The sequence below is a fragment of the Aquarana catesbeiana genome, linkage group LG04, assembly GCF_042186555.1.
Source record: "Aquarana catesbeiana isolate 2022-GZ linkage group LG04, ASM4218655v1, whole genome shotgun sequence".
Lineage (NCBI taxonomy): Eukaryota > Metazoa > Chordata > Amphibia > Anura > Ranidae > Aquarana > Aquarana catesbeiana.
This window is the reverse complement of record NC_133327.1, coordinates 33,493,722-33,517,445: the sequence shown is the minus strand read 5'-3', so window position 1 is coordinate 33,517,445 and position 23,724 is coordinate 33,493,722. Positions and strand designations below refer to the sequence as shown.

Sequence of the window (23,724 nt, the reverse complement as noted above, 5' to 3'; positions counted from 1 at the left end):
CCTGTTGAACAGGAGCTGAAAAATTAGGCCTTAGGCACTGGTGCTGGTGCCACAACACTGCAACCCCTCGCAGACACTCTAGTTGGAACGAAGGAACGAGCCCTGCTGCAAAGTATTACATCAAAAATTGTAATTACACGCCCCTGTTAAACAGGGGCTGAAAAATTGTGCCTTAGGCACTGGTGGTGGCGCCCAGAACCAAAAATGTTCTTACAAGCTATCAGCGTGATGATTGAGGAGGAAGAGGATAATTACTCAGGGATAGTCACTCAGCATCAGCATAGGCAGTCTTTGAAGGGATCTGAGATTTCAAAAAAAATTATTCGGTTACATCAGCATCAGGTGCTTGGTAGCTGGTGGTGATCCAAGACTGATTCATTTTTATGAAGGTCAGTCGATTGACCGAGTCAGTGGACAGACGCACCCTGTGATCGGTTACCACGCCTCCAGCAGCACTGAATGTGCGTTCCGAAAGAACGCTGGATGCAGGACAGGCCAGTAGCTCAATTGCATACTGTGCAAGCTCTGGCCAGTGATCCATCCTCAAGACCCAGTAACCCAGAGGATTTTCGGTGGGAAAGGTGTCCAAGTCTGATCTTGCCCCTAGGTATTCCTGCACCATGTAAAACAGACGCTGGCGATGGTTGCTGGAACCGATCATACCTTGGGGCTGCGGACCAAAAAATTGTCTGAACGCATCGGTCAGACGGCCACCTTCTCCACCGATCCTTCTTTGACTGACCGAAGCCTCAGCAACACGTTGTCCAGAAACAGGAGTTTGTAACCTCCCAGTCTCTGGAAACGCGTTGCACAGACCTTTCTGCAAGGCCTCCCGAAGATGTTTCATCCTCTGCTCCCTCTGCGATGGTAAGATAAGGTCCGCAACCTTACCCTTGTAACGTGGATCAAGGAGGGTTGCCAGCCAGTATTGGTCCTTCTCCTTGATACCACGAATACGAGGATCCTTACGCAGGCTTTGCAGGATCAGGGAGGCCATGCAGCGTAGGTTTGCTGAGGCATTCGGTCGGGAGTCCTCTGGGTCACTAAGGACGACATGGTCCGCAGCCACCTCCTCCCAGCCACGTACAAGTCCATGTATTTCTTGGGACTGATCCCTTAAAGACTGCTGCTGATGCTGAGTGCCAGGCTCCACCTCCATACTGACACAATCTTCCTCCTCCTCCTCCTCCTCCTCTTCCTGTGTGATCGGCGGGCACGCAGGAACACTGTCTGAATAAAGGGGGCCTTGAGAGCTAAGGAAGTCCTCCTCTTCCTGCCTCTGTTCTGCCTCAAGTGCCCTGTCCATTATTCCACGCAGCATGTGCTCCAACAGGTGGACAAGGGGGACAGTGTCACTGATGCATGCACTGTCACTGCTCACCATCCTCGTGGCCTCCTCAAATGGTGACAGGACAGTGCATGCATCCCTGACCATGGCCCACTGGCGTGGGGAAAAAAACCAAACTCCCCTGACCCTGTCCTGGTGCCATAGTCGCACAGGTACTCATTGATGGCCCTCTGCTGCTTGTGCAGCCACTGCAGCATGGCCAACGTTGAGTTCCACCTGGTGGGCATGTCACAGATTAGGCGGTTCTTGGGCAGGTTAAACTCCTTTTGGAGGTCCGTCAGCCGAGCACTGGCATTATATGACCGGCGGAAATGCACACAGACTTTCCTGGCCTGCCTCAGGACATCCTGGGTACCTGCCCAAGAACCGCTGCACCACCAAGTTAAGGACGTGAGCCAAACAGGGCACATGGGTCATTTGTCCCTGTCGGAGGGCAGAGAGGAGGTTGGTGCCATTGTCGCAAACCACCATTCCTGCCTTAAGTTGGCGTGGCGTCAACCACCTCTGAACCTGCCCCTGCAGAGCTGACAGAACCTCTGCTCCAGTGTGGCTCCTGTCCCCCAAGCACACCAGCTCAAGCACCGCATGGCATCTTTTGGCCTGCGTACTTGCGTAGCCCCTTGAACGATACGGAGCACCGCTGGTTCCGAGGAAGAGGCCATGGAGGAAGAAGAAGATGAGGGGGTGGAGGAGAGAGGTGTGTCACAATCATTAGCATTTTGGAGGCGTGGTGGCGGAACAACCTCCAACACTACTGCACCTTGTCCTGCATCCTTCCCAGCTGCCAGCAGAGTCACCCAATGCGCCGTGAAACTTAGGTAACGTCCCTGTCCATGCCTGCTGCACCATGAGTCAGCGGTAATATGCACCTTACCGCTGACCGCCCTGTCCAGCGAGGCATGGACATTGCCTTCCACATGCTGGTAGAGAGCCGGAATCGCCTTCCGTGAGAAAAAGTGGCGTTTGGGTACCTGCCACTGAGGAACCGCACATTCCACAAACTCACGGAAGGGGGCAGAGTCTACCAACTGAAAAGGCAGCAGTTGAAGTGCTAGCAATTTTGCCAAGCTAGCATTCAACCGCTGGGCATGTGGATGGCTGGGAGCAAACTTCTTTCGGCGGTGCAGCAGCTGGGGCAGGGAAATTTGCCTGGTACAATCTGACGTCGGTGTAACAAAAGCATATTGCCCACAAGTACTTGGCTGTGACACACCTAATTCTACACCTTCATTCCTCTCACTGCAGGTCTCAGAGAGGACTGAAGGTCTAGTGGGGTTGGAAATCTCAGCTGATGAGGAGCAAGGAGAGGTCCTCTTTGTTCTTTGGTGTGGGTCTTTTAGATACGCTTGCCAACGAACTGCATGGCAGGTCAACATATGTCTGGTCAAGCATGTGGTACCCAAGCGGGAGATGTTTTGGCCACGTGAGATACGCTTGAGACATATGTTGCAAATAGCAGCAGTGCGATCTGATGCACTCATCTCAAAAAAGGCCCACACCAAAGAACTTTTTGAATAACGCGCAGAGACTGCAGCGCCCTGCACATGTGGAGCTTTGGGGTGTGATGCAGTCAATGTGCTGCCCTTAGGCTGGCCCCTGGAGGGCATCCTGCCTCGTTGGTGATGTGCCGCCTCCTCCTCCTCCTCCTCTCTCCTATCAGGCACCCACGTTGAGTCAGTGACCTCATCATCCCCTCCCTCCTCATCACTGGAGCAAACCTGGCAGTATGCTGCAGCAGGGGGAGCATGACTGCCAGATTGCTGTCCTTCTTGGACACCCCCTCTGTCCGTGCTCATGTTACTGCCTTCATCGAGCTCAGTATCATCATCAGAGCCTTCCAAACGCTGGGCATCCTCCTGGAGCATGTACCCAACACTGTGGTCAAACAGTTCGAGGGACTCCTCAGGAGGACATGGTGGGGCTAGGGAAGGAGTCACTGATGACATTGAGCCGAGGGAAGAGGCCGCTGCTTTGCCAGACAAAGTACCCTGGGCATGGGTGAGAGAGGATGAGGAGGATGAGGACGGCTTGGTCATCCACTCGACCAAGTCTTCCGCATGTTGCGGCTCAACATGGCCAGGTGCCGAAAAAAAGGCCAAGCGTGTCCCATGGCCACGTGCTGATGAGGATGCACCGTCTCCAAGACCAGCACTAGACACAGAGCCTGCTTGCCCTCTCTTATTGGCTTGTGACTGTCTGCCTCTCCTTCTTGGCCTTCCAGACATACTAATGGCCTGTAGCTGCACTAAGCTGGGATATATATATATATATATATATATATATATATATATATATATAGATAGATATATATATATATATAGATATATGTACTGATACTGCAGCTAGCAAAATCAACTGCCTGCCTGTAGTATGAGAACACCACCAACCTTCTACAGGTAGCTTTAGCTGAACACTGTGAACAGGACGCACCCCACTAACTTGTAGGTTTAGCTGAACACTGTGAGCAGGACACACCCCACTAACTTGTAGGTTTAGCAGAACACTGTGAACAGGACGCACTGCACTAACTGTAAATAGTCTAGCTGCCTGACTGTGGTACTAATAGGATCAAAAGAACACCAGCAATTTTCTTCAGGTAGCTGTATTTACTGTAACAAGACAAGCCTGCCTGTCAGTAAGAAGATAACAGAAACGGATCTAGCTGAACACTGTGAGCAGGACGCACCCCACTAGCTTGTAGGTTTAGCTGAACACTGTGAGGTGGACGCACCCCACTAACTTGTAGGTTTAGCTGAACACTGTGAGCAGGACGCACCCCACTAACTTGGGTTCGACTCGAACACGAAGCTCATCCCTAGTAAGGACATTGAATAAATGATAACTAACATAATAACTAATGATAACTAAACATTTATATAGGAGAAGTAGGACCTTCTTTCTCCTGCTGGTGATCTCCCTAATGATAACTAAAGATCTATGGTATATAGATGAATCAGAACCTCTTTCCTCCAGCTGGAGATCACTCTAGTGATAAATAAAGATCTGTATAGAGGAATGAGGAGGACCTCCTTCCTCCTGCTGGTGATCCCTCTAGTGATAACTAAAGATCAATACAGAGGGATCAGGACCTCCATCCTTCTGCTAGTGACCCCTGTAGGGATACCTAAAGATCTATATGGGGAATCCTTCCTCTGCTGGTTATCTGCCTAATGATAATTAAAACTCTGTATAGAGAAACGAGGACCTCCTCCTTCCTGCTGGTGATCCCTCTAGTGATAATTAACCACTTGCTGACCAGCCGCCGTACTTATACTGCGGCAGGTTGGCTCTATTGCGCGAATCACCGTAGGTGTACATCGCCTCATGCAATAGATACAGTGGGCGCGCACGGCGCCGGTGACCACAATATCCGCTGTCCACATGCGATTGCTCCACAGAGAGCCAGAATGGGGATCGCTCAATGTAAACAAGCAGATCCCCGTTCTGGGGAGTACAGAGTGATCGTCTGTTCCTAGTGATTAGGAACCGCGATCTCTCTATAATCCCTGTCAGTCCACTCCCCCCACAGATAGAAACACCTCCCAATGAATGTTTAACCCCTTGATCGGTCCCTAGTGTTAACTCCTTCCCTGCCAGTGTCATTTATACAATAATCAGTGCATTTTTATAGCACCGATCTCTGTATAAATTTCACTGGTCCCAAAAAAGTGTCAAAAATGTCCGATCTGTCCGCCGCAATGTCGCAATCTCACTAAAAATTGCTTATCACCGCCATTTTTTAAAATATGTAGAAGAATACATATTGGCCTAAACTGATGAAGAAATTAGTTTTTTGCATTTTTGGGGGGATATTTATTATATAACTTTTTCAAAATTGTCTGTCTTTTTTTGTTTATAGCACAAAAAATAAAAATTGCAGAGGTGATCAAATACCACCAAAAGAAAGCTCTATTTGTAGGAAAAAAAGGACATAAATTTTGTTTGGGTACAGCATTGTACGACCACACAATTGTCAGTTAAAGCAACGCAGTGCCGTATCGCAAAAAATGGCCTGGTCATTAATGTGGTAAATCCTTCTGGGGCTGAAGTGGTTTAAATCTATATAGAGGTATCAGGACCTCCTTCCTTCTTCTGGTGACCCCTTAATTGATGCACCCAAGACTTCTATTTGCTTTCCCCACTGGCAGGCTATGCTGTTAAATCATTTTGCAGTTATCTGACATAAGCTCCACCATATCTTTTTCCTTTTTGATTCTGGCCCTCCAATATTGTGCTCTATCAGAGGACTCTTTTTCCCTAACTATATTATTTTGCATCTGGATATGATGGAATACAGTGTCCACTGTCCAGTCTTCCAGATTATGTTCCAGGTCACAAACATTCCAAGGGATTTCAACCCTATTTCAACCTCATAGCTATGTATAATCAGCAAAAAAAAAAAAAAAAATACCCTGCCTTCCAAACCTTCAGTTATATCACTTACAAACATATTAAATAGAACATGAACTGGCCTCCATTTACTACAACACTATGATATCTATCTGTAGCTCCAGCCTGACTCCTGGAGGCATGGTGTCGCCCCCAAACACATGGTGGGCTGACATTTCACCTCACGGTATAGATTACTTAAGCAATAGTGGGATGTGAACAGATGGGCCCCAGTCACTTTAACATACAAATAAAATGGAGTTTGACTTGCTCTCAAAACTCCCTGGGAAGAGGAATAGGGCACAGGACAGCCAGACTAGCAAGCTCCACAAAAAAGGAACAAAAATACTCACATTCCTCACAATAACCTTGAAGCCAACCCGGCTTTCTGTTTCTGTAGTAGCTTCTGATTGTAAGATACTTGAAAACCAGCTGCCAGCATCCTGGATAGAGGACATCATATTCCAGTGAGGGCCAAGCTTTTTCTGGCTCTTAGGACAACTGGAGGTCCTACCTGGCTCCTTAATCGCCAGGTTCCATAGGCCAGGCCCCAAATCCAAACCTCTGTTCAGCCACATGATCACCCACTTAGGCAGCAGGTCTGCAAGCACACTCCTCCCCATGCAGGGGGCCTAGAGAAATACAGACTGACTTCCTGAGGTCATTTCCTGAATATTTATACCCTCTCCCAGCATGCTTAAGTGGCAAGAAAACTCCTACTGGTTGGCCAGGGAAAAATAAATATTAAAAACTCTGGCTATTGCAGCTCTCATCCTATTGTCAGAGGCACCTTTACCACCTCCTGGTAACAGAAGAACACATACAGCCACCAGGACTTTGGAAAAAACCCAAAAAGCTGAACTATCAATTCAACTAAGCTGACTTCAGTTTAGCAGCACTAAATTTAATTAGACACTGCTGCTTAAGGCGGGGTGGCTTCATATCCTTTAGTCAACTGTGTGTGCACTGAATCACCCAAGGTTTAGGTCCTAAATTGTACAATTTATTTATAAAATCATTATGTGAACTTCATCAAATGCTTTGCTGAAATCAAGATAGGCTGGTGGTGGATGCACACATATTTTAAGCATAAAACTGAATCCCCTCAAAAAGTTTTAAGGTAAGGTAGCTCTATAACACACACCAGTTGTTAAATTGATACTTGTACAAAAAAAAAACACCCAGTGTCCACACGTGAATATAAAAATCAATAGTGTCCAACAAAAGTTCCACATAAACAACTCTTAATGCATTGAATTCTCCTCCACATTCCACCAGGTGCTCCCTATGGATCACACACTCACCAAAGCATAATGCCTCTCATTTTCCTGATTGGCAAATTGCGCTTCATACTATGTACCACTTATAAACCTCCAGCTAGGTCATCCGCTCCTCCTCCTTCCAGTGAACAGGCTCATTGTACAAAAGAAAGAGAAAGCTCCAATAGTGTAATATTGCTAAAAACACCTTTTTTAATCAGTCTCCTCCAAAAATACTACTCACAAGCATCATAAAGTGAAAGCCATATAATACATCCAGTAAAAATCACTCCCTCCGTCAAAGCCACTAGTGCGGGACTACAGGCCAGTACAAGCCAAAACTCTTGGTGTCTCACCCTGGCTGCCCCACCATCACTTCCGGTTTATCACATTCAGTGCTACATATGACATCACTTTCAGTTGTCGTACAGCCATGCTCCAATGCGTTTCATCTTTACAACTTCATTCAAGGGGTTGGAGCTCATAAAGTGTAACTGTCTGATAACTTTGAGGAGGACCAACATTCTATAAAAAAAGAAGGAAAAAAAATAATAACTGCTCCTGTAACATTACAATATATAGATTGTAAATAAAGCATTGTTCCTGGCTAGGCAAGGTGAGGACATCATAAAATCCCATTTAAACTGCAGTACTGGGTGGTGGGTATGAGTGGAACCAAAAGACAGTGCTCGGAGGTGGGTAGGGGGCAGAGACAAGGAGTAACTCAGAAGAGAGGAGTTCCTGCACCTATTCTCTAAGAAAAAAAAGCCCTGATAGTAACTATCACTTTTCTTTTTTTTCAGAATATGTGTATAACTACAAAGTATAACTTTCTTTCAAAAACTTTTGTTTGTGCTTTTTTTTGTTAGGTTTCGATTTGACTATTAAGTTACAGAATTTGTTGAAAAAAGCCTGTGCGGTGAGTGTGTATTTTTTGTGTGGATCTCATTGTTGTTTATGTAGTGCTCCTTTCATTTTTCTTCATATATTCCCATAGAGAAAATTGAGTACTGTCCGTGATACTTTTTTTATTTGCACTAACATACAATTTTTCAGGACATGCTTTCGGGGTGTGTCCCCTTCTTCAAGATCCAAGCAGTACTGATTCACAAAACTTTTAGAATCAGTACTGCTTGGACCTTGAAGAAGAGGACATACCCCAAAAGCTTGTCCTGAAAAATTGTATGTTAGTGCAAATAAAAAAAATATCATGGACAGTACTCAATTTTCTCTGTCACAATTAAACTAATACGGCTACAATCACCTCAAGTACATTTTTTTTTTCCTATGATCTGTAATTTTCTTTGCGGATAAAAAAAGTGAAATAATACACCTAATGAGGAGCTGTTTTCCGGTACAACAGGTCCAGGATAAGTGAAGGGAGTTTCTGCAACCCTTATGCCGCGTACACACATGAGTGGACTTTTCGACCGGACTGGTCCGACAGACAATCCGAAGGACTTTCGGCGGTCTTCCAACAGACTTTCCCAACGAACGGACTTGCCTACACACGATCACACCAAAGTCCAAAGGATTCATACGTGATGACGTATGACCGGACTAAAATAAGGAAGTTGATAGCCAGTAGCCAATAGCTGCCCTAGCGTCGGTTTTTCGTCCGTCGGACCAGCATACAGACGAGCGGACTTTTCGATAGGAACTGGGTCCGGTGGAGTTACGATGTAAAGATTTGAAACATGTTCCAAACCTAAAGTCCGTCAGATTTTTGACCGAAAAAGTCCGTGGCAGGTCCGATGAAGCCCACACGCGGTCGAATTGTCCGCTGGACTCGGTCCGTTGGACCAGTCCGGTCAAAAAGTCAGCTCGTATGTATGCGGCATTAGAAGCTATTTAAAGCCCATTACACTATTGAGAACAACCAAAAGCCACCTTAATTTTCCATTGACTTGCCCCAAAATTGTAAACCTTAGCCGGAATCTCCCTATTTTTAACAAAATTTCAGGTACATGACAAACTTTTAGTTTCAATCATTCCTAATCTCTCACTCTGGACATTTCAGTGGTCATAAAATCTCTCTAGGCACTTTTCAAAACTTTGCATACAAGTATTTATTTTCTATATTTTTATTTTTAGGACACTAAGAAAAATGCTTTTTAAAAAAAAAAAAGTACAGGAATTTAATTTTCTAAGGGTGGTGTCACGTATCTGACGTTAGAGCCTGCTTCTGCTGAAGCCGTCTGCTGCGGATCTTCATACAGCTGGGCCATGGCACTGAAGAATGTAGTTAAGTCCGATAAACATTCGGCCTTCTGTTCCAGGAGGCGGTGGACCCAGGACTGTGGCTCGCCTTGCAGCAAGGAAATCACAAAGCCGACTTTTGTAGCTTCCAAAGAGAAGGTGCAGGGTTAAAGGGCGAAGTAAAGTTCACATGCGTTCCGGAATGCTCTAAACTTGCTGCGTTCACCCAGGAACCGGTCTGGGGTTGGTACCCTGGGCTCAGGTGGAAGCATAACCACTGCAGGAGCAGGAGAGGATCCTTGGGAGGAAGCGGATGCTAATGACGGTCCCTGAGGGGTGGCAGAGTCCATCAGAGTCTGTAGGCGTCCCTCCAGCTGAGTGTAGCCCGGCTGTAAGTCCTTGACAGCTTGTGCCAGGCCGGCCAGGTGCTGGCAAAGTTCATCCATGGGAGAGGGTCCCTGCGCAGGCTCAGACATGGCTGTCCGTTACTGTCACATACCTGACGGTAGAGCCTGATATGCAGGGAGCGGCCTCTCTTACTCCTCTGATTCGGGCCCCCTGATAGAGCAGACAGGAGGTGCAGAAGTGCAGAGTCGCATGAGTGCCTGATGGGTCGTCTTCCTGGAACTGGGAACAGCAGCAGGGGGCACGGTGCTCGAGCAGGATTCTCCAGCTGGCGGAAGAGGCAGGTTAAGCAGACCGGGTCATACACTGGCGGGAACGTCAGGAGCAGAAGCGGAGGCAGAAGCGTAGTCAGGACACAGGCCGGGTCGGCAACGGGCTGGAAGCGTAGTAGTAGAAGGAGCAGGCAGGTGCAGAGGTCAGAACAAGCCGGGTCAGGTGCAGGCAGCAGGTAGCAGAGTCGAGGCAAGCCGGGTAGGTAAACAGGTAAAGGTATCAGAAGTAAGCAGGCAGGAACACACGGGAACGCTGTAGAACAGACAGCACTGGATGCAAGCACAGACCAAGTTTAAATAGCCTCTTGGTCATGTGCACACAGGTGCACGGAAGGTATTCTGGCAGAGGCTGGGGTCACAGGTCGACTTCTCCGTCAGCCATCTTGAGTACTGGCTTGTCTTCCCTGACAGGTGGTATACAGGCTAGGAAGATGATAATATTGTCATTTATAGTCATTTTTTTTTATCCCTCAAGAGCCGTGTAAAGGTGTAATATGAATGCTTTTGTTCTTTCAGAATTTTTCAGAACCGGATCTCATAAATTCCCTTAGCAATCTCCTCGCCATGGCCGCCCAGGTTGATTACAGTGATTATGATGTACAGTTGATTCTGAGTATTATCAGCAATGTTACAAGCAATGCTTTGCAATTAAATCTCAAGTTCGATGTGGACACAGTAAAAGTGAGTATATTTTTTATACCTAAAGGAAGATTCCAGTTATATAAACATGTCTAATTACTGTAGAAGACACTTGTCATTTAGGAGGACCTGAACTCTGAAAGCTGAGCCAAAAAAGAAAGCAGAGGACAAAAACAGTGATGGCTAAAAAAAGACCAAGTGGTCCATCAAGTCTGCACCTTTTTTCCTTTTTTTTTTTTTTTTTTTTTTTTAATAGAACATATTTGTTCCAGGCATTTTTAAATGCACTTACTGTTGCCTGCCTTCATACCTCTGCTGGAAGTCTGTTCTGAGCATACTACCCTTTAAGTAAAAAAAAATATTTCTAAAGTAAGAGCCCTTGCACACTGGGGCGGGGGGCGGCGTCGGCGGTAAGCCCTCGGGGCTTGCACACTGGAATACATGCAGCGGCACTTTCGGGGCGGTTTGCAGGCGCTATTATTAGCGCAATAGCGCCTGCAAACCGCCCCAGTGTGCAAGGGCTCTTAGTTTTGAACTTTCCTCCTGTTAGTTTGAGGTTGTGTTCTTGAACCTAGTTTCATATTGAAAATACTGTCCTCCTGAACTTACTAGTGTTCCTTCTCTGCTCCCCCTGCTACTTCTGCAGGTGCAAATTGCCCTTGCGTGGAGTAGAATTCCCATGTGACAATGCTCGGGCCTGGTGGCTGATTGCAACTGATGGAAGTATGTCATGTAGTATGCAAATATCCAATAGATTTTGTACTTGGGTTAAAGGGTTTTGACAAGCAGCTTTGCAGTTTATTGAGTGATATCTGTCTGGATTAGAAAAAGGTAGAAAAAAGTGAGTACAAGACTGGCAGAAGTGACTGGGGTTATGACAAGCTAAAAGAAAACAAAGGAGTGTTGATAAACGTTTGACCACATAATGTCCATGTGCATGTGTAAATACTGTATATATAATATATTATAAATAAATATATATTACATACCTGTATATAGACACACACAATTAAAATATAATGTACAGTGAGTATAGAAAAGAATAAAATCATTTTGTTGCTTTGCAGCCTGAAATTAAGTCAGACATAGTTTTGTTTTTATCCAGCTGTATTTACTTAGTGCAACTTATAACATCCAAGTGAAAGATATAACACCAACAAAAAATAAAAGAAACAAATAAAAAACAGAATCACTGAGTTGGAAAAAGGATCACCCCCTCCTAAAAATGACTTGAAAACTCAATCAGGTGTAGCTAATCACCTTCTCAGTGGCACACAAAGCTATTTGTCTTTCAACTGTGATCAGCTGTGGCAATTTCGATTAGCTCAGCATAAAAAGAGCTTTCCTGGTCCTGGTCCCTGATAGTGCAACTGAAGCAAACCATTAACTAAGGGTGGAATTATTAATTGTAGCAAGCCACAGAGCGGTACTGTGGATACAACATCAGTTTAGAGTGCCACGTCCTTGAAATTTGGAATAACAAAAGAGAATGGGACTTGGACTTTTTAGGCACCGTCAACAAATATTTTATACAAAAATAGTTTATTTTAATATGAACACATAAAAATACATGATCTCTAAAAATCCACATTGATAACATGATACATAGTAATACTACAGCTACTGATAGAACCAATGAAATCTACAAGGAAACAAGAGGATGAGTAGAAATCATTCCATAATGCCTAAAGATCCAGGGATGTGGTCCAAAAACAGGTAGACGGTATAATGCTGTACAAGTAATAATTCACTCAACATGTTGCGCGCTTAGCGCTTTCTCGGGATACCACGGTTATTAGCCTCACGGAGGCTGTGTCTGGTATGGGATTCTGGCCACATGAGTTCCTACTATTTAGCAAGATTTCTGAGGATTTACCAGTGCGTGGCATAGGTTCTTTGTGCAATTGAATAGCATATGGGGCTGACTTAAGGGATCTAGTTTATTACTCTAATTGGCTTCTATTGTAATACCAAGTGATATACCTCACTACTAGGATTATTCCTTGCCCATCTTTTGCTTTAAGCATCTATCTTTGCTATGCCTAACCTACCTTGCAATCCCTATTGTTGCTATTTTTTCCTCTGTGCCAATATCATAGATACTTTACTATTCTACCGTGCAGCCCTTCACATACCTCCGTTTGTGCTATATCGTGTTACTTTTAAATCCATATGCGTTCAATTAGTCCACATTCTGCATCAATATACAAGCTCCTGAGGAAGCACTAAGCGCACAACATGTAGAGTGAATTATTACTTGAACAGCATTATACTGTCTACCTGTTTTTGAACCACATCCCTGGATCTTTACGCATTATGGAATGATTTCTACTCATCCTCTTGTTTCCTTGTAGATTTCATTGGTTCTATCAGTAGCGGTAGTATTACTATGTATTGTGTTATCAATGTGGGTTTTTAGAGATCGTGTATTTTTATGTGTTCATATTAATATAAACTATTTTTATATAAAATATTTGTTGACTGTACCTAAAAAGTCCAAATCCCATTCTCTTTTGTTATTCCAAATTAACTATGGGTGGCAAGGCACTGTCACTGGGATCTCTGGGATAAAGCTGTGGACAGGCACAAGTCAGGAGATGATTACAGAAAAAGTAAAGGCTTTATCAATGCCTAGAAGCACAGTGACTTTTATTATTAAGAAGTGGAAGGTATTTGGTACAACACAGACCCTCCCTGGATCAAGACATCACTCCAAACTGGATGAAAGAGCCAGGAGGAAACTGGTCAGAGATGCTACCAAGAGGTCTACAGCAACTCTGAATCAGTTGCAGGAATTTATGACAAAGAGTGGTCATTGTGTGCATGGGACAACAATATCACAAATTCTCCAAAAATGTGTCTTGTATGGGGGGGTTGCAAGAAAAAAGCCACTACTTAAGAAAGGCCACATGCAGTTATGACTGAGCTTTGCCAAAACGCACCTTGAAGATTCTGAGGCCACATGGGAAAAGGTTTTATGGTCAGATGAGACTAAAATCTAATTATTTGGCCTCAACACTAAACGATATGTCTGGCGGAAATCCAATGCAGTTCACCATCCAAATAACACCATTTCTACAGTAAAGCATGGAGGTGGTAATATCCTGTTATGGGAGTGTTTCTCTGCAGCAGGGACTGGAGCACTTGTCAGGATAGAAGGAAAAATGGATGGGGCAAAATACTGTCAAATTCTTGAGGAAAATCTGCTGCCCTCTGCCAGAGAGTTGTCAATGGGAAAAAGGCTTACCTTCCAACATGAAAATGACCCAAAGCACACAGCAAAAATGACCACACAGTGGTTGAAAGAGAAAAAGGTGAATGTCCTTGCATGGCCTAGTCAGAGCCCAGACTTAAACCCCATTAAAGATCTGTGGAATGACTTAATGCAGTCCACAAACCGTCACCATCAAATGTAGCTGAACTTGAGCAATTCTGCAAAGAAAAGTGGGAAAATATTGCAAAGTCTAGATGTGCAAAGTTAGTAGAGACATATCCCAACCCACTAAAGGCTGTAATTAAAGCAAAATGTGGTTCAACAAAATATTAACACAAGGGGGAGATCCTTTTTCCAATTCAGTGATTCTGCTTTTGAATTGTTTTTATTTTTTTCTTACATGTTGGTGTTATAAGTTTCATTTGGATGTTATAAGTTGCACGGAGTAAATACAGCTGGATAAAACAAAAACTGTGTCTGTCTTCATTTCCGGCTGCAAAGCGACAAAATGTGATTATTTATAAGGGGGGTGTGTCTATACTCACTGTAAATACCTCTTTGAAAGAATATTAAAGAATTACGCAGAATACCGCAGGTTTCATTGGAGCTCTGCAGATGTTTGTCACATTTGTTAAGCAAACTTTTTATACAAAGACCCCATATTGTCTGACAGCCTTAACATCTACAACATCTTCTATCCTGATGATTTAAATAAGGACAGTAGTCGTGTAGGGTCTGACAGGTTATACATATATATATATATATATATATATATATATATATATATATATATATATATATATATATATATATATATGCCTGTGATATTTATAACACTTAACTGTGGCAAAAAGAACTGGAACTAGACAAGGGTGTGCTTCCCTATGCAGCAAAAGGCCACTTAACTAAAACTTAGGGCCCTTTCACACTGGGGCGGTTTGCAGGCGCTATTGCGCTAATAATAGCGCCTGCAAACCGACCCAAAACAGCCGCTGCTGTCTCTCCAGTGTGAAAGCCCCAAGGGCTTTCACACTGGAGCGATGCATCCTTCACCACTGCTAGCAGCATCTTCGGAGCGGTGAAGGAGCGGAGTGTATACCGCTCCTTCACCGCTCCTGCCCATTGAAATCAATGGGACAGCGCGGCTATACCGCCAGGAAAGCGCCTCTGCAGAGGCGCTTTGCTGTGGTTTTTAACCCTTTCTCGGCCGCTAGCGGGGGGTAAAACCGCCCCGCTAGCGGCCGAATACCGACGGTAAAGCACCGCTTACAATAGCGGCGTTTTACCGCCGCCCCCGCCCCAGTGTGAAAGGGCCCTTAACCTTTATTGTAAATCATAAAAGGTATGTAAATAACCATAACAGGTATACCTATAGGATGAGGTCAATGCCATTATATATGAATCATCGTCCTATCACTGTGGTAATATTAACATCTACCAAGTTTAAATGTTGAAACTTCTCTTAAAATATACAGTATCTCACAAAAGTGAGTACACCCCTCACATTTTTGTAAATATTTTATTATCTTTTCATGTGACAACACTGAAGAAATGACACTTTGCTACAATGTAAAGTAGTGAGTGTACAGCTTGTATAACAGTGTAAATTTGCTGTCCCCTCAAAATAACTCAACACACAGCCATTAATGTCTAAACTGCTGGCAACAAAAGTGAGCACACCCCTAAGTGAAAATGTCCAAATTGGGCCCAATTAGTCATTTTCCCTCCCCGGTGTCATGTGACTCGTTAGCGTTACAAGGTCTCAGGTGTGAATGGGGAGCAGGTGTGTTAAATTTGGTGTTATCGCTCTCACTATCTCATACTGGTCACTGGAAGTTCAACATGGCACCTCATGGCAAAGAACTCTCTGAGGATCTGAAAAAAGAATTGTTGCTCTACATAAAGATGGCCTAGGCTATAAGAAGATTGCCAAGACCCTGAAACTGAGCTGCAGCATGGTGGCCAACACCATAGAGCGGTTTAACAGGACAGGTTTCACTCAGAACAGGCCTCACCATGGTCGACCAAAAAAGTTGAGTGCACGTGCTCAGCGTCATACCCAGAGGTTGTCTTTGGAAAATAGACGTATGAGTGCTGCCAGCATTGCTGCAGAGGTGGAGAGGTGGGGGGGTTAGCCTGTCAGTGCTTAGACCATACACCGCACACTGCATGAAATTGGTCTGCAATCATCTTAGAAGGAAACCTCTTCTAAAGATGATGCACAAGAAAGCCAGTAAGCAGTTTGCTGAAGAAAAGAAGACTAAGGACATGGATTACTGGAACCATGAGACCTGTGGTTTGATGAGACCAAGATAAACTTATTTTGGTTCAGATGGTGTCAAGCGTGTGTGGCGTCAACCAGGTGAGGAGTACAAAGACAGGTGTGTCTTGCCTACATTCAAGCATGGTGGTGGGAGTATCATGTCTGGGGCTGCATGAGTGCTGCTGGCACTGGGGAGCTACAGTTCATTGAGGAAACCATGAATGCCAATGTGTACTGTGACATACTGAAGCAGAGCACGATCCCCTCCCTTCGGAGACTGGGCCGCGGGGCAGTATTCCAACAAAATGACCCCAAACACACCTCCAAGACGACCACTGCCTTGCTAAAGAAGCTGAGGGTAAAGGTGATGGACTGTCCAAACATGTCTCCAGACCTAAACTCTATTGAGCATCTGTGGGGCATCCTCAAAACGGAAGGTGGAGGGGCGCAAGGTCTCTAACATTCACCAGCTCTGTGATGTCCTCATGGAACAGTGGGAGAGGACTCTCCAGTGGCAACCTGTGAAGCTCTGGTGAACTCCATGCCCAAGAGGGTTAAGGCAGTGCTGGAAAATAATGGCCACACAAAATATTGAAACTTTGGGCCCAATTCGGACATTTTCACTTAGGGGTGTACTCACTTTTTGTTGCCAGCGGTTTAGACATTAATAGTTGTGTGTTGAAATATTTTGAGGGGACAGCAAATTTACACTGTTATACAAGCTGTACACTCACTACTTTACATTGTAGCAAAGTGTCATTTCTTCAGTGTTGTCACATGAAAAGATATAATAAAATATTTTCAAAAATGTGAGGGGTGTACTCACTTTTGTGAGATAATGTACATATAGACAAATATGAGGGTTATAATCTCCTCCTACAGTTAATATAAATGCTCCAGGCTGTGTAGAAGATACGTAAATTCAAGGTCCACTCACCAACACCAACTGGTATGAAGAGATGGGGGTATATCTGTCTCTCCTCCCATCTATTGGCCACATAAAAATGAGAAAAACAGAAAAAGAGAACGTATACCAATGAATACTGTCTTACTGAAGATGTGGGCCATCTGTCTTCTGTCCTATGAAATTATCTATATGGTGATATGAGAGACAGATAATTTCATAGGGCAGAAGACAGATAGTCCACATCTTCAGTAAGACAGTATTTACTAGTATACTTTCTCTTTCTGTTCATCTCATTTTTATATGTGGCCAATGGATGGGAGGAGAGACAGATATACTCCCATCTCTTGATACCAGTTGGTATTGGTGAATATACCTTGAATTTACATATCCTTTACAAAGCCTGGAGCCTTTATATTGAATGTAGGAGGAGATTATAATTCTCATATTGTCTATATGTACTGTATATATCAAGAGAAGTTTCACTATTTAAACTTGGTAGATGTTAATATTACCACATAGAGAGAGAACGTTTATTCATATATAATGGCATTAACCTCATCCTATAGGTATACCTGTTATGTTCAATTACATACCTTTTATGATTTACAACAAAGGTTAAGTTTTTGTTAAGTGCCCTTTTGATGCGTAGGGAAGCACACCCTCGTCTAGTTCTAGGTTTTTATTTATGTCTGTTACCCCCCTGGGGAGAATCAATCTCTATTAGTCCTGCCTACCAGGGCTGAAAGTGAGGAAAAATTGGAAAATTTACATTTTGCACCAGAACTGGAATTGAGGATAAGCCTTCCAATGGGGATTCAATCTGACTTTGGAGATATTTCCTGTCTGTTAGATACCATGGGCAAAATAAGTATTGAACACATCACCATTTTTCTAGGTAAATATATTTCTAAAGGTGCTATTGACATGAAATGTTCACCACATGTCGGTAACAACCCATGCAATCCATACATACAAAGAGACCAAAACAAATAAGTTCAGAAATTAAGTTACATTATATTACTAAAAGTATTGGGACGCCTGCCTTTACACGCACACGAACTTTAATGGCATCCCAGTCTTAGTCCGTTTTGAATTCATTCGTTTAATTCATCCCAAAGGTGTTCTATTGGGTTGAGGTCAGGTCGAGTTCCTCCACCCCAAACTCGCTCATCTATGTCTTTATGGACCTTGCATTATGCACTGGTGTGCAGTCATGTTGGAACAGGAAGGGGCCTTCCCCAAACTGTTCCTACAAATTTGGGATGGCAGCATGAAATCATCCAAAATGTCTTGGTATGCTGACGCCTTAAGAGTTCCCTTCTCTGTAACAAAGGGGCCAAGCTCAACCCCTGAAAAACAACCCCACACCATAATCCCCCTTCCACCCAAAGATTTGGACCAGTGCACAAAGCAAAGTCCATAAAGATATGGATGAGCGGGTTTGGGGTGGAGAAATTTGACTGGCCTGCACAGAGTCATGACCTCATTCCGATAGAACACCTTTGGGATCAATTAGAGTGGAGACTGTGAGCCAGGCTCTCATCCACATCAGTGCCTGACCTGACAAATGTGTTTCTGGAAGAACGGTCAAACATTCCCATAGACACACTCCTAAACCTTGTGGCCAGCCTTCCCAGAAGAGTTTAACCCTACGGACTAAGACTGGGATGCCATTAAAGTTCATGTGCGTGTAAAGGCAGGCGTCCCAATACTTTTGGTAATATAGTGTATGTGTAATAAAATGGAATGACACAGAGAAAAAGTATTAAACATGTTAACTGAAATTTAATACTTGGTACAAAATCCTTTGTTTGTAATGACAGCTTCAAGACGTCTCCTATATGGAGAAACTAGTCGCATGCATTGCTCAGGTGTGATTTTGGCCCATTCTTGCACACAGTCTTCAAATCTTGAAGGTTCCGTGGGCCTCTTCCTTGAACTCTGATCTCTAGTTCTTTTCATAGATTTTCTATTGGATTCAAGTCATGTGATTGGCTGGACCATTCTAGCAGCTTTATTTTCTTTCTTTGAAAACAATTGAGAGTTTCCTTGGCTTTGTGTTTGGGATCATTATCTTGCTGAAATGTCCACCCTCGTTTCATCTTCATCATCCTGGTAGACAGCAGCAGATTTTTATCAAGAATGTCTTGTTACATTTTTCCAGTCATTCGTCCTTCAATGATATGAAGTTTGCTAGTACTGTATGCTGAAAAAACAGCCCCACACCATGATGTTCCCACCTCCAAACTTCACTGTTGGTATGGAGGTGTTTTTGGGGTGAGGTGCAGTGCCATTAGACCTCCAAACATGGTGTGTATTATGGCATTATAGAGTTAAATTTTGGTCTCATCTGACCAGACTATATTCTCCCATTATTTCACAGGCTTGTCTAAATGTTGTGCAACAAACCTTAAACAAGCTTCAACATGCTTTTTCTTCAGCAATGGAGTCTTGCGTGGTGAGCGTGCATACAGGCCATGGCGGTTTAGTGCAGTACTTAGGCGCCTTTCACACGGACGGCTATTCTTCCGCAGTGAAATTCAAGACACCAGGCACTGCGATCAGCTGCATTTGTACAGTGCGATTAGCTGCAGTTGCGTTTAGCTGCGCTTTGCCATTTCCATAGCAACCCGACTCTTATTGATATTGAACGGGGATCCGACTTGGATCCCCGCCAATACCAGGCACTGTGTTTGGTATGAATCTTGAGGGGGAACTCCACGCCAAATTTTAAATAAAAAACCGGCATGGGTTCCCCTCCAAGAGCATACCAGGCCCTTCGGTCTGGTATGGATTCCAAGGGGCACCCCCTACGCCGAAAAAACAGTGTGGGGTCCCCCCAAAATCCATACCAGACCCTTATCCGAGCGCGCAGCTCGGTCGGTCAGGAAAGAGGGTGGGGACGAGCGAGCGCCCCCCCTCCTGAACCGTACCAGGCCGCATGCCCTCAACATGGGGGGGTTGGTGCTTTGGGGGAAAGGGAGGCGCCCTGCAGGCCCCCCACCCCAAAGCACCTCGTTCCAATGTTGATGAGGACAAGGGCCTCTTCCCGACAACCCTGGTCGTTGGTTGTCGGGGTCTGCGGGCGGGGGGGCTTATCGGAATTCGGGAGCCCCCTTTAATAAGGGGGCCCCCAGATCCTGGCCCCCCACCCTATGTGAATGAGTATGGGGTACATCGTACCCCTACCCATTCACCTGTAGAAAAAAAGTGTCAATAAAAAAAAACTACACAGGTTTTAAAAGTAGAAGAGGCCTGAGAGACCCCCAAAGTCGGAAGACCCCTGAAGTCGGAAGAAGACCCCCGGAGCTGCCTAATAAATTACTTTTAAAACCTGTGTAGTGTGTTTTTTTATTGACACTTTTTTTCCCCAGGTGAATGGGTAGGGGTACAATGTACCCCATACTCATTCACATAGGGTGGGGGGCCGGGATCTGGGGGCCCCCTTATTAAAGAGGACTCCCGGATTCCGATAAGCCCCCCCACCCGTAGACCCCGACAACCAACAGCCAGGGTTGTCGGGAAGAGGCCCTTGTCCTCATCAACATGGGGACGAGGTGCTTTGGGGTGGGGGGGCCCGCAGGGCGTCCCCCTTTCCCCCAAAGCACCAACCCCCCATGTTGAGGGCATGCGGCCTGGTACGGTTCAGGAGGGGGGGCGCTCGCTTGTCCCCACCTCCTTTCCTGACCGACCGGGCTGCGTGCTTGGATAAGGGTCTGGTATGGATTTTGGGGGGACCCCCATGCCGTTTTTTCAGTGTAGGGGGTGCCCCTTGGAATCCATACCAGGCCGAAGGGCCTGGTATGCTCTTGGAGGGGAACCCATGCCGGTTTTTTATTTAAAATTTGGCGTGGAGTTCCCCCTCAAGATTCATACCACAGTGCCTGGCATTGGCGGGGATCCAAATCGGATCCCCGTGCTTGTCACTCATTGGGAAAGGAAAAAACATTTTTCCTTTCCTGATGAGCGAGTCAGCTCGGTGCTGCTATCCGCAGCTGACACAGTGCACTGCGATTACCTGCAGTTATGCGCTAAATCGCTCCTGGACGCAGTCAATTCTATTTTTTCTATCCGCACAAAACCGCATGTAATCAAAATGCAGCTAAACGCAGTGTGTGAATGGGGCCATAGGAAAGCATTGTGTGCGTTTAGCTGCGGTAGAAAATGCAGCTAAAAGCACAATTCTATCCGTCCGTGTGAAAGGGGCCTTGTTGTTTCCTTTGAAACAATTGTACCTGCTAATTCCAGGTTTTTCTGAAGCTCTCCACAAGTGGTACTTGGCTCTTGGACAACTCTTCTGATAATCTTTTTACTCTTTTGTCAGAAATCTCGTGAGTAGCACCTGGTTGTGGCCGGTTTATGGTGAAATTATGTTCTTTACACTTCTGGATTTTGGCCCCAACAGTGCTCAATGGAACATTTGGAAGTTTAGAAATCCTTCTGTAACCAATGGCGTCAGTAGGTTTTGCGTCAATAAGGTAGCAAAGGTCTTGAGAGAGCTCTTTGCTTTTACCCATCATGAGATGTTTCTTGTGTGACACCTTGATAACGAGACTTTTTTATAGGCCATTAGTTGAAACTGAACCAGCTGATATTAATTTGCACTGACAAGGTGCAGGATTGCGTTCTAATTACTGATAGATTTCAGCTGATGTCTTGGCTTTCCATGCCTTTTTGCACCTCCCTTTCTTCATTTGTTCAATACTTTTTCTCTGTTTCATTCTATTTTATTACACATAACTTAATTTCTGAACTTATTTCTTTTGGTTTCTTTGTATGTATGGATTGCATGGGTTGTTACCGACACGTGGTAAAAAATTTCATGTCAGTAGCACCTTTAGAAATTATTTACTTAGAAAAATGGTGATGTGTTCAATACTTATTTTACCCGCTGTATATCTACAGGACAGGAAGTGAAGGTAAATCTGCTCTTTGGGACACAGATGGCAGAAAATAGTTTGGGCTTTAGATATGCTTTAATAATTTAATTGTTTTGAGGTGAGATGGTAAATTGGTGATTGCCCCATCTAGTTACAGTATGTATAGACAGTATTAAAAGCTTGGAAATTATATTTTACAACAATGCTAAAAGCGTTTTTTTTAACTTTACTTTCTTGCAGCAAACTATTTCCATTATCATTCTGTTGATTGAATGCATTGGCACGTCAGATCTAATACTACAGTTGCTACAAAGCATTGAAAACATGTTTTCGACAATGGAAAATACATTTGAGTCTTTCCATATTGTCAATCGTGGTATTGACGTTTCCTGCACCGTTTTAAATCCTGATGGCCTCAACGAGAGTAGCTCTGTAGAGCTTTTGTCTGGGGCCACTGTGTTCCTGTCCACAGAAATATTTAAAAAAATTGATAAGTCTTCTGGGGGTGTCATTAATGTACTATCCATGATCTATGCACCAACTAATGGTAGCTTTAACCTCCCATATGACAGTTCTGATGACCGCTCTTATTTTTTGGCCAGTTTCATATGGACCAATGTGGCCATAGTAAATAACAAGAGTGAGCACTCTCTGAATATTTATATGAACTTCACATGTAACAACATCATGTGTAATGAGACTGCAGTATGCGTGTTTTGGAATTTAAATACGAACAAATGGTCATCGGAGGGTTGTAATACTACAGTTATCAATGGTAGTACCTACTGTGCCTGCAATCACCTGACCTCCTTCTCAGTCCTAATGGCGGGCTATATACCAAAAGAAGATCAACACCTGGTGTTCTTGGATACTCTCACAAAGATTCTGCTTCCTGTCTCCATAGGATCTCTTCTGAATTGCATCGCCATAGAAATCTTTCTTCTTAAACAATCCAAGAGCTCTGTTGCTTTATACAGACATATTTGCATCATTCATATAGCTGTGTTTCTGTTAATTAGCAATGTCTCTTTCTTGGCGTCCAGCCTCTTTGACATCCCTTCACATCGCTTTTTGTGCAAAATACTCACCTTCATTACTCATTTTTCTTTGTTGGCCTTCTTTTCCTGGACATTGGTGCAGGGCATATTTTTGGTGTGCCAGTTACTTTTTGTCTTCCATCACTTTACCAAAAAAGAATTTTTGCTCCTTTCTGTCATACTTGGATATGGTTGTCCATCTGCTATAGCCGGGGGCACTTTTTTGGTGTTTTATCCTAATAAGTACCTGATGAGCAATGCCTGCTGGTTGGATAACAAATCTGGTGCCTTTCTGCTGTTCGCCATCCCTGCCATGGTAATTATGGGTGGAAATATTCTCGTCCTGGTGGTTGTGATTGCAAAAATCTTCAAGTCGTCAGTCTCTGAAGGGAAGAGTGAGGATGACGAGGTGGTTGAGAAGCTGATGAAAGCAGTTTTGTTCTGCACGCCACAATTTGGATTGACTTGGGCTCTTGGGATCCCTTTATACGTGTACCCAAGTGCTGTTTTCTTGCACTACATATTTGCCTTGCTCAACCCTCTCCAGGTAATCATCCAGAATGATTAGCTTTTGTCATTTAAATATGTTTAATTTTACAGAACAGGGCCTACCAACTTTAATAGATGTCTGCCTAAAGCAATGTTCCTAATGCATGTAAATGCAATATATTAACACAAAGCATAATGAAAATATGGATTTAAAGAAAACCTTTGGCCGTACAACAGGGAGAAGGGAGGGCGGAGGGGAAGGGACAATGGTGGTGCCCCGTACATATCCCACCAAATGCTTTTTAAATGGTCCATCAGCCAACCCTACTTTAGTCTAAAGATCAGCCTTACTAGTCAACAGTAAGGCAGTACCTACTTACAGGTGTAAATGCTGCTTTTTTTACCCTCACTTTTTGATCACTA

The 23,724-nt window shown here is 44.3% G+C and overlaps 1 protein-coding gene across 1 annotated transcript; it reads left to right on the top strand.

Annotated features, from left to right (window-relative positions):
* The first annotated feature begins 10,393 nt into the window (after positions 1 to 10,393).
* On the top strand, positions 10,394 to 23,415 carry LOC141139139 (adhesion G-protein coupled receptor F1-like). Its single transcript, XM_073624979.1, has 2 exons — positions 10,394 to 10,553; positions 22,016 to 23,415. The coding sequence occupies exons 1-2, from the start codon at positions 10,437 to 10,439 to the stop codon at positions 23,378 to 23,380; spliced, it is 1,482 nt and encodes a 493-aa protein (XP_073481080.1). The 5' UTR covers positions 10,394 to 10,436; the 3' UTR covers positions 23,381 to 23,415.
* Positions 23,416 to 23,724: the final 309 nt, after the last annotated feature.

Excerpts from the sequence above, each read along its gene's own strand:
- LOC141139139 (XM_073624979.1), top strand. The coding sequence starts at position 10,437 with ATGGCCGCCCAGGTTGATTACAGTGATTATGATGTACAGTTGATTCTG. Across the intron at positions 10,554-22,015 it reads TCGATGTGGACACAGTAAAA|CAAACTATTTCCATTATCAT; the intron begins GTGAGTATATTT and ends ACTTTCTTGCAG.